The sequence below is a fragment of the Chiloscyllium plagiosum genome, chromosome 28, assembly GCF_004010195.1.
Source record: "Chiloscyllium plagiosum isolate BGI_BamShark_2017 chromosome 28, ASM401019v2, whole genome shotgun sequence".
Taxonomy (NCBI): Eukaryota; Metazoa; Chordata; class Chondrichthyes; order Orectolobiformes; family Hemiscylliidae; genus Chiloscyllium; species Chiloscyllium plagiosum.
In genome coordinates, this window is record NC_057737.1 from 468,048 (window position 1) to 479,374 (window position 11,327).

The 11,327-nt window shown below is 44.9% G+C and overlaps 1 protein-coding gene across 1 annotated transcript in view; it reads left to right on the forward strand.

The window, feature by feature from the left end:
* Positions 1-7,043, forward strand: part of poldip2 (polymerase (DNA-directed), delta interacting protein 2) — an 81,479-nt gene extending 74,436 nt beyond the window's left edge. Inside the window, exon 11 of the mRNA XM_043718045.1 lies at positions 4,366-7,043. Coding sequence (XP_043573980.1) covers positions 4,366-4,480 — 115 coding nt within the window. The 3' untranslated portion in view covers positions 4,481-7,043. The remainder of the gene's footprint in view (positions 1-4,365) is intronic.
* The last annotated feature ends 4,284 nt before the right edge of the window (positions 7,044-11,327 follow it).

Sequence of the window (11,327 nt, forward strand, 5' to 3'; positions counted from 1 at the left end):
TATCTCCTCTGACTCCACACACAACTTCCCACTACTATCCTTGATTGGCCCTAATTTTACTCTCATCATTGTTTCATTCCTTAAATACCTGTAGAAAACCTTTAGGGTTTACCCTGATCCTATCCGCCAAGAACGTCTCATGTCTCCTCCTGGCTCTTCTGAGCTCTCTCTTTCGTTCTTTCCTGGCTGCCCTGTGATCCTCAAGCCCCCTAACTGAGCCTTCACATCTCATCCTAACATAAGCCTTCTTCCTCTTGACCAGAGATTCCACTTCCTTCGTAAACCATGGCTCCTGCGCTCTACAGCTTCCTCCCTGCCTGACAGGTACATACTTATCTTGGACACTCAGGAGCTTTTCCTTGAATGAGCTCCACATTTCTAATGTGCCCATCCCCTGCAGTTTCCTTCCCCATCATATGTTTCCTAAATCTTGCCTAATTGCATTGTAATTGCCTTTCCCCCAGTTGTAACTCTTGCCCAGTGGTATACACCTATCCCTTTCTATCACTAAAGTAAACATAACAGAACCTTAAATCTATGTCTCTCTCATAACTGACACTCTTGCCACTGGAAACAGATTTCTTATTTGTTTGAGTAGAATTTTCAATTTTGAATTCATTTATGAAATCTTGCCTGAAACCTCTGCTTTCAGGGAAGTAATCCTAGCATCTCCAATCTCCTCGTGTAACTGAAGCCCCAATTTCTTTCTCCCACTCTGTTCATTGGCCGCCTCTTTTCGCTGGCTTTGACAAGCTCCTCACAGCCAGGACTATGAGTGACAGCCTAGACTCAGAGCCATGTGGCCTACTCTTGTTCTTTGTTCATGTGTATGTTCGTAGGATGGTGGGTATATCACAATCCACATTCCAACCTCTTACTCCCATTCGGTGTAGGGACATGAAGCTCAGGCATCTGCTACTATCAGTGAAGAGATAGGAGTAAAAGGAGAAAGATCGAAAAAGGTGCAGGAGTCCGTCATTTGGTCCTTTTGAGCCTGCACCATCATTCAGTACAATCATAGCTGACCATGCAATCTGTTTCCCATTCCCATCCTCTCCCCATATCCCTTGACCCCTTTAGCCACACGGGCCATGCCCAGCTCCCTGTTGAATATATCTCATGAACTGGCCCCAACAGCTTCCTGTGGGTAAGAATTCCACAGGTTCATGGCTCTCTGAGTGAAGAAATTCTTCCTCATCTCAGTACTAGATGACTTATCCTTTATTCTTAGACTGTGACCCCCAGTTCTGGACTTTCCCAACATTTTTCCCATATTTAGCCTGTCCAATCCCATCAGATTTTATGTTTCTATGAGATTTCCCCCCTTCTCATTCTTCTAAATTTCAGCAAATACAAACTCAATCGATCCAGTCCTTCTTCATATGTCAGTCCTGAATTCTGGGGAATCAGTCTGGTGAACCTTCACTGGACTCCCTCAATAGTAAGGATGTCCTTCCTCAAACCAGGAGATCAAACCTGCACACAATGTGGCCTCACCCAGGCCCTGTATAACTGCAGAAATGCAGCCCTACTCTGATACTCAAATCCTCTCGCTATGAAGGCCAGCATGCCATTAGCTTTCCTCACTGCCTCCTACACCTGCATGCCAACCTTCATGGACTGTTCCACCATGGGCCCAGGTCTTGTTGCAGCTCACCTTTTTCTAAACTGCCACCATTCAGATAATAATCTGCCTTCCTGTTTTTGCCACCAAAGTGGATAACCTCACATATATTCACATTATATTGCATTTGCCAAGTATTTGCCCACTCAGCCAGTCTGTCCAAGTCACCCTGCAGCCTCTTAGCATCCTCCTCACAGCACACACTGGTGCACTGTTCTAGAGGCACAAAATAAGCCGGTGTTGAAAAGGCCTAAGGTGCCTGCTGCTTTGGGTGATGTTCTAGGGCTACGATGAAATAGAGTAGATGATATTGCTGCTGCTTATTAATGTTTCCACCTTCTGTAAGGGCTTGTACACTTTTCAAAAGGCAGACACCAGCACTTTTGATGTTTCCATCCCATCCTTTTCTCTCAAGAGAATTACTGAGGACGATGGGCCCTTCGTTTCCCTGGTCGGAATATTTGCCACTAGCATGTGATTAAATGACTAAACCCAATATGCAGGCAAGATCTGGCCGGAACACCAATCCTGTCATCAAAAGGCAGTGTTGACAATGTGAAATAATACTAAGGCACACAAGTCACTGTCCCACAAACAACACACTCCATCTAGTGCCACCTGGAAGCACAGGCTTGCTCACATTGTCACGTCCCATTGTCAAGGTTTACGTTTGTTAAAATGAGTTCCAGGTCTGTCCATTTTCATTACTAAGCAATTCTTGGCTGAGCAGCTCTAACCAGAAGCCTGCAAACTAATTTGATCATGTTCTTCCCTTGCTCTGAGTGGCTGTGTTTACTGTTTGGGGTTAGAGATGTGAGGTACTGACTGAATCTCAGTATCTGGGACTCCATATTTCACCAAGTCCGTAACTATACTGCTCGGGTTGCTGGATTCTAAATGTGAATTCTTGAGGTTTTGGGAGGGAGTGGTATGTACTGACTCCTCTGTACAGCTGGAATAAAGCCGAATAGTGTGTGTGGAGCAATTTTATACAAAACAGTGACTACATTCGGGCCTTGTAACTGGCATTTAATAATGTTCAACAGTCTGACATCGATTATTAATTCACAGTAATTCTAGTGGGCGGCACGGTGGTACAGTGGTTAGCACTGCTGCCTCGCAGCGTCAGAGACCCGGGTTCAATTCCCGCCTCAGGCGACTGACTGTGTGGAGTTTGCACGTTCTCCCCGTGTCTGCGTGGGTTTCCTCCGGGTGCTCCGGTTTCCTCCCACAGTCCAAAGATGTGCGGGTCAGGTGAATTGGCCATGCTAAATTGCCCGTAGTGTTAGGTAAGGGGTAAATGTAGGGGTATGGGTGGGTTACGCTTCGGCGGGTCGGTGTGGACTTGTTGGGCCGAAGGGCCTGTTTCCACACTGTAAGTAATCTAATCTAATCTAATCTAATCTAATCTAATCTAGATTCTGAACTTCAAACATGGTACATTACAAGTGATTTTGAGTTTAATAATATAGCTTCGCCTCTGGTCATTATAGACAGTAGTACTCACAGCCATATTCCAATGTGCTGGTGTTTGTTTTTAAATAACCTCAGAGTCAGCTGTGTTTTACTATGATTTGGAGGTGCCGGTGTTGGACTTGGGTGGACAAAGTTCAAAATCACACAGCACCAGGTTATAGTCCAACAGGTGTATTTGGAAACACCAGCTTTTGGAGCACTGCTCCTTCATCAGGTAGCTGTGGAGCAGAGCATAAGACACAGAATTTACATCTTATCATCCTGCTCCCTAGCTACCTGATGAAGAAACAGCGCTCCAAAGCTGGTGCTCCCAAATACACCTGTTGGACTATAATGTGGTGCTGTGTGATTTTGAACTGAGTACAACTGTGACAGCAAGCATTGGCTGATGCCGGGGTTGACAACAATGATGCCACACCCGGTTGATTATGCTGCCTGTAATCCGTGTGAGGGCGTGCACTGATCAGTAATCACTTGGCTGTGATCATTTGAATGTTGAATTCTTGAGTTCGGGCCCTGTATTAAGTTATGCCTCTTAGTAACTGAGTCTTATCCCTCCCTCTGTTGTTGGTTCTTTTGTGCATGTTAAGATTTCAACATGTGTTATACCCACCAGCAAGTGTCAAACTGCTGCTGCTGCTCAGTGATGGGCTTAAATAAAGCTTTTTAGTTGACAATGTTTCACTTATTTTATTCCTGTATGTAATGCCCAGAATCATTAGCACAACCTGCAGAATGACCAAGCAGAACTAAAACAATGATACAATGCTGCAGACACTGGAAACCTGAAATCTAAAAGAGCAAATGCTGGAAACAGCAGATTGCTTGGAATCTGTGGGGAGAAAAACTGAGCCAAAACTTGCAAAGAGTTAGAAAAGTGACAGGTTTCAAAGAAATGCAGAGGCAGGGGAGGAGATTGGAGTGGAGTGGGGAAGAATGCTCCTAGCCTAAATGAGACCTGATTGGCTGAGTATTTCCAGCATCTACTGTTGTTATCAGTAGTTTGTCGATTGAGAGCTTGCATGAAGAGGTCGGTGGGAGTCAGACAAAGCACAACTCTGGACATTTGGGGTGAGAGAGTTGCCTAGTGGCACTGTGACAGGTGCATTGGTCAAAGCTATAGAGAATGCAGACAGTCACATCCAGATTGAATTCTGAAGTCTCTGTTAGATTTCCTGGGTTCAGAGGCTGCTGGTGATGCCTGGATCTGAGCCCAGCAGGGTCACATTGCTCAGCTTGACATCATTTTATTTCATTCTCTGCAGGGGTACGTTCCGCTTCGAGAAGCCAGAAGGTTCTCAGCTCGATGTCCGCATCCCGCCGTTCTCCCTGGAGAGCAATAAAGATGACAAGGCCCCTCCTGCTGGCTACAGCTGGTAAAGTTCCATCTGCCGGGACCCTGGACTGGCTGTCAGTGGGAAGATTCTGCCTGCAACTTTACTGTAGAGGGGATAAAATGAAGGAGAAAGTCTTCCATTGCCGGTCCTTTACCGATCTCCCTGGCTTGCTGTATAAACTCCAATCACATTTTGTCTGTTTTTGCTGAAGAAATTATTTTGGAAGTGCAACGCTGGGATTGTATAATGTCTGTATCATTGAAGAAGAAAATGGAAGGATTTTGGGTGGGAGCTGGTGCGGTGTGGTGCTTGTGGTCAGACTGTGGGAGTGGGGTGGGATTTCTGGTCAGCAGTGCTCAAATTAGCAAACTTAAAGGGGAAAAAAGTAACATTTGTCACAGAGGTGACACAACTTACAGAATAGCTCCCACGTGTATTAAGGAAATTGTTTGAACATATTGCTGAGGAACTCACTTCTGTCAGTAAAATCCATTTACATAGCAGCTTGGACAAGCTTCACATCAACTGTCTAGGGCTGTCTGGACTTCAACTGACTAGTCAAAGTTACTGTCCTCCCTCCTTGAGAGGGCCTGAGTGTCAGCAATGTCTGCCGCTATGTTACAATAATGGGAAGATTAAATGAAATGAAAGGGTTAAGGTTTTATTTCTGTTTTAGTAGTGCTAGGCTGTACACTAGGATGAAATGTGTCTCAATGTCCAGCTGCTGGTTTGAAAAGCCAGTTCAGGTGTGATGGACCGAATGGCCTGTAACTCCTACATCGCAACAATTCTCTGATCCTGTGAGATTGACAGATTCGCGTCCGATCATCTGCATTTCTCTCAATGCAGGGAATATCTCTGGACGTGTACTCACATTCTGCACTGAAGCAGCTGACACTGTCTACACAACTGACAAATCTACTGTTTCATAGCAAACAGGATTTGCTGCCACTATTCAGACCAGGCAAACAAGGCGAGCCCGTTAATGTTTCTTTTGATTCTGATGTTGATATCTTTCTCTCTTTATTTCTCACCCCCATATATATCTTATATAACATATACACACACACACACTTTTGCCTGACTTGCTATTTCTAGCATTTTCTGTGACTTTTTCTTTCCTTTATCTTTTCATGGGCTATGTCACTGGGAAGAGCAGCATTTGTTACCCATCACTAATTGCCCTTGAGCTTAGGGACTTGCTGGGCCATTTCAGGGTGCAGTGTAACAACTGCATTGCTGTGGGTCTAGAGTCATTTGTGGGCCAGAGCAGGGTCAGATTGGCAGATTGCCTTGTCTGAAGTGAACCAAATGGTTAACAATGGTCAGTCCTAGTTTCATGGCACCAATACTGAGATTAACTTTTGATTTCAGAATCAGTGATTGTATTTAAATCCCACCAGGTGCTGTGGTGGGATTTGTTCTAGACCATTAGTCTTGGACGTAAGGATTACTAATCAGTGACATTACCCATCACCCTACTATGTCACTCCTTAAAAGTTAGGAGAGGAAGTTTGGTTTCGGACAGTTGGAAGAAATCCTCTTCCCCAGAATCTTTAACACTGACTTAAACAACTGTCAGACAGGTGGCACAATGGTAGCAACTTTGCTGATCACAACCCTTTTCAGGCTGGAGCCCGATGTCACTGAGTCAAAGGCTGTTTTGCACAGTTGTATTGTATGTGGGAATTGTGTTGTCCTGCAATCCAACTAACCATGGAAGTGGTTGGAATATGATGCTCTGACGTGAGATTATCTCTGTATCCTCTTCCCTCTTATCAAGTCCTCTCAGAACTCTGCAATTGCTGCACCATTGATGTTTGTGTCTTCGCTACTTGAGTCCAAGCACTGAAATTCCTTCCCTAAACTTGAACACTTCACTCCTCTTTAAAGGTCACTCTTTTGATGAAAGCTTTTCATGTTCTGCCCAAATATTTCCTTATCTGGCTGTACATCAAGTTTAATTTGATCATTCTTCTGTGGAGCACCTTGTGAAGCTGAACTATGTGAGAGACACTGCATAAATGCAAATTGGTTATCTTCTCGTCACTGCAGAAAGAATAGTAATATTTAAATTGCCCCCCTCCAGGACTGGTTGTAGCCTGAATATATTTGCTGATATTCCACTTCAAATGATGCAGAAACCCATGGTGGTGACAAAGATTAACTCAGCACTGAGTCACAGTTGTAGCATCCATTCTCCCATGGTGGTTCTTTACAGGCAGAGATTGGTAGTGGGGGAGTGAGGTCAGCTCTCAGACTGGTTACCTCACAGTGATTAAAGCTGAGGTGGTTGAGTGCCTATTGTATGACTGAGCGATAGGAGTCAAAACTGACAGGGACTGTGTATCACCTCTATTACCCTGTGATCCCTGGGATAATGTGCTTACCACTGATTGATTACTCATAGTTGCTGTCAGTCTTCCACAGAGTCCTTAAGAGCACCTCCCAACCATTCCCCTTTGATCTGGGCTGTAGGCAGTGTTCACTGAATAAATTCCAGAACATGCATGCTTGAAATAAGGAAAAAAACACAGGGCTTGGAGAGTGAGGGAGGAGCTGTGAGATCGCTACTTAATAAATGAGACTTAAATGGTTGTGTTTAACATTGAGAGTTTGTAATAGTTTGATGGTCGGTCCCTTAACGTAGACTAGTTTTAAACGCCTTCAGATTCAGCAATATAATCTGTGCAAAATTCTTGATTATTAAGGGGATCAGTGGTTACGGGGAGAAGGCAGGAGAATGGGGTTGAGAAACACATCAGCCATGATCAAATGGCAGAGCAGACCTGATGGGCTGGATGGCCTCATTCTGCTTTTATATATATCTATCTCTTATGGTCTTATGGAAAAAGAGGGCTGATTCAAATTAGCACCACACAGGTATTCCTTTACTCATTGAGAACATTGTTCTAGTGCGTCTTCCCTTCTCTCAGAAAGTGCAGCACTCACTAATAGAACAATACATCACAAAGGAGGCCTTTTATCATGCAAGGGCCAGCATTTTGAAAGTTATCAAATTAGTCTCGCTCTCTTCCCAGCTCCCTATTCTCATGGCCCAGCAAATCCTTCCTTCTCAAGTATTTATCCAAGCTACTATTGAAATTAGTCAGTTCCTCTTGAACAAGAATGAGAGAACATAAATTGAAGGTGATGTGCCAAAGCTGCAAGGATGAAATGAGGAGAAACGTTTTCACTCAGTGAATAGTGATGTTATGGAATGCACTGCCTGGATACGCAGTGAAGGCAGGTTCAATAGAGGCATTCTGTTCGAATAGAAATAGGTGCAGGGGTATGGAAGGGTATGGGGACTAAACAGGAAATTGACATTAGATGGTGACACTGGTTTGTGGAGCTGGTACAGACTCGATGGGCCAAATGGCTCCTGTTGAGATGTAACAATTCTGTGAAGCTGCTTCCACAACTTGCCCTCTCAGTCAGTGCTATCTGCATAAAAAACAACTCACTGTGTAAATACAAGCGTTGGTGATGGTTATGTGCCTTTGCATTGGCACTAACTGAACCAACTCTGAGCAAGGACTGAATCTGGCCTGAATGTTGAGTGACTGCAGGAAGCTGCCCTCCTCGTGGCAGAGATTCCAGGAATGGGCCGTGCAGAGACGGGAATGTGCTGCTTACCCAGAAGTGGCTGGCTATCAGTCAGAGTCCACGTTAACCAAGACTAAATCCTGCAAAGAAATGATTGCATTCCATTCTCCCACCTTCACATTTGCCTGTTGTTCTTTAATTATTAATCTGGTTAATAATTGTTTTCAGATGGTACAGGGTGAGGCTTGTCCCCAAAATTGTAAGTTCCAAAATGTTTTGGCAGTTCACAGCAGAATTCAGTTTGCCTTCGGTTTAACCTTCTAGGTGCTAGAAGAGATCCCAGCCTGCTCAGAGAAACTGGGCACATTGATCATGGGAATCATCACAAACACATCTGTGGTTCTCCATCTTGGAGACTCTCATTCCATCAGGGTCACTGGAGGGTCATCACAAGCAGAAGCTTGCATTTTGCCCACACTCTCTGGTTATAGTATCCCCATCACCTGCTGTGACTGAGCTAATGCAGAGACAGGGCTAAGTAGCTCTTGAATATTTCCTCAGATTAAAATCATCATTGAGCATTTGATGTGTGTGGAAGAATCGGAAGGTGAAAGATGGCAGGTGCCCAACTACCGATAGCCAGCACCTTCAACTGGTTGCAAATTGTTTCTCCATCTCCAACCTTCCATTCCTCTCCAAAATCCTAGAATGTGCTATCACCTCCCAGATTCATTCCCAAATTTCCCACATTTGGAGCTCCACTTTTAGATCAAATAACAATGGCCCTTTGGCCCACCAAGCCTGTGACGACATATTTTGCCCTTCCTTACTAATGATGTGCAGGAGCCTGTTGGATTATAACCTGGTGTTGTGTGATTTTTAACTTTCATACTAAGACTGCCTTCACTTACAGGATCCTTATCCTTCTATTCCCTTCCTATTCATGTATTCGTCCAGATGTTTCTTGAATGCTGCTATTGTGTCTGCTTCCATCACCTCCTCTCGAAGAAAGTGAGAACTGCAGATGCTGGAGAGTCAGAGTCAAAGAGAGTGGTGCTAGAAAAGCACAGCAGGTCAGGCAGCATCTGAGGAGCAGGAGAATCGACGTTTCAGGCATAAGCCCTTCATCAGAAATGAGGCTGTGCTTTTCCAGCACCACACTCTTCAACTCCATCACATCCTCTGGCAACACGTTCCAGGCACTCACCACCCTTTGTATGAAAAAAGATGCCTTGCACCTCTCTTAAACTTCCTCCCTCTTACCTTGAACCTGTGTCCCCTAGTAATTGACTATTCTACCCTAGGAAAAAGCCTTATTTTTTTTCCACCCTATCCATGCCATTCACAATCTTATTTTGCACCCACAACCGGTGCTTCCACAAACAGCAACACTGCTCAGGATGGGACGTAGAGACAGATGGATGTCAGCTGAACACTTCAACTAAGAACCAAGTTCAAGACAGGATGCTGCAACATGTGGTGAAGACATCAATACTGATAGACAGTGAGAGAGAAAGACAATGGTAATCGCCTTAAAGATTGCATTTGGCATCTTTGCCTGTGTCTCCCCCACCCCTTCCATACCTCCAGTCCCTCTCAGTACTCCACCCTCAGTGCCCCCCTACATCCTATTGCAGCTTCCTGGCCCACTTGCCCCACATCCCCTTCATTCTGTCCTCTCTCCCCATTGGCAGTTACAGGATTTGATCTTGCAACACAGTGGTATGGTGGATCAGTGGTTAGCACTGCTGCCTCACAGCACCACGGATCCAGGTTCGATTCCAGCCTCAGGTGATTGTCTGTGTGGAGTTTGCATGTTCTCCCCGTGTCTGCGTGGGTTTCCTCCGGGTGCTCCTGTTTCCTCCCACAGTCCAAAGATGTGCAGGTCAGGTGAATTGGCCATGCTAAATTGCCCATAGTGTTAGGTGCATTAGTCAGGGGTAAATGTACGGGAATGGGTCTGGGGGGGTTGCTCTTCAGAGGGTCGGTGTGGACTTGTTGGGCCGAAGGGCCTGTTTCCACACTGTAGGGAATCTAATCTAAACACTGAGGAATGGTGGTATTTTTCCAGGTCAGGATGATGTGCCACTTGGAGGGGTTCCACAGGTAGTACCTGCTACTCTTTTGGTGTAGTTACACAGGGTCCTAATGAGACCTGGAGTACTGTGTGCAGTTTTCATCTCCGTCTCTGAGGGAAGATATTCTGGAGATGGAAGGAGTGAAACAAAGGTTTATCAGACTGATTCCTGCGATGGCAGGCCTGATTTGTGAAGAGCAACTTATCAGTTAGAACAATATAGGCCGGAGTTTGCAAGAATGAGGATCTCATAGGAACCTGTAAAATTCTAACAGGACTAGACAGAATAAACACAAGGAGGCTGTTCCTGATGATGGAGCAAGTCCTGAACCAGGGGTCACAGTTTAAGAATACAGAGTAAGCCATTTAGGACTGAAATGAGGAGAAATATCTTCACCCAGAGAGTGGGGAATACTCTGCCACAGCAGTTGAGACCAAAACATTGCATGTTTTCCAGAAGGATATGATATAGTTATTAGGGCTAAAGGGATAAAATGTTAAGGGGTAGAAGTGGGAACAGGGTACGCAGTTGGATGATCATATTGACTGGGGGAACCAGCTGTAGGGGCCAAATGGCCTACTCCTGTTGAAAACTATAAATGCTGGAGATCACAGCGGGACAGGCAGCATCCATGGAGAGGGAGAGAGCTAACGGTTTAAGTTCAGATGACTTTTCATCAGAGCTGAAGAATGCTGAAGACTACTCTACTTCTATTGTCAATGTTTTTATGTTTCTATGTCCATTGAACATCCAGCACCAGATGAGCAGAAATTCCCTCTCATCATTAGGAAGCCACTATCTCCAGTCACCTCCACTTAACTCCATTCCCTCCTGATCCCCAACCCATTCCCTCACAACTGACTGAGATTAAACCAAACTGCTTACAACTTAGTCTCATATTGAACTGAGTTAAGCTTCTGACCTCATATCCGTACTATCTTGAAGATTGCCCAAATCCACCCATTTGTTCTCTCACTATTCCAGCAAATTCCAGACTCATCTCCCATTCTTTACCCTCTGCAAACTTGAGGTTGATCCAAATTTAAACTTACACCAGATGCTTTTAGTCTGTCACTACTGTGTTTAGAACAAATAGAACATGCAACAATACAGGCCCTTCGGCCCTTGTTCTGCTGGCCTTCTCCCACTCTAAGATTGGACTAACCTACATATCCTTCATTGTACTATCATCCATGTGCCTATTCAAGAGCCATTCAAATGTCCCTAATGTCTCTGACTACTACCTCCGCTGGCAGTGCATTC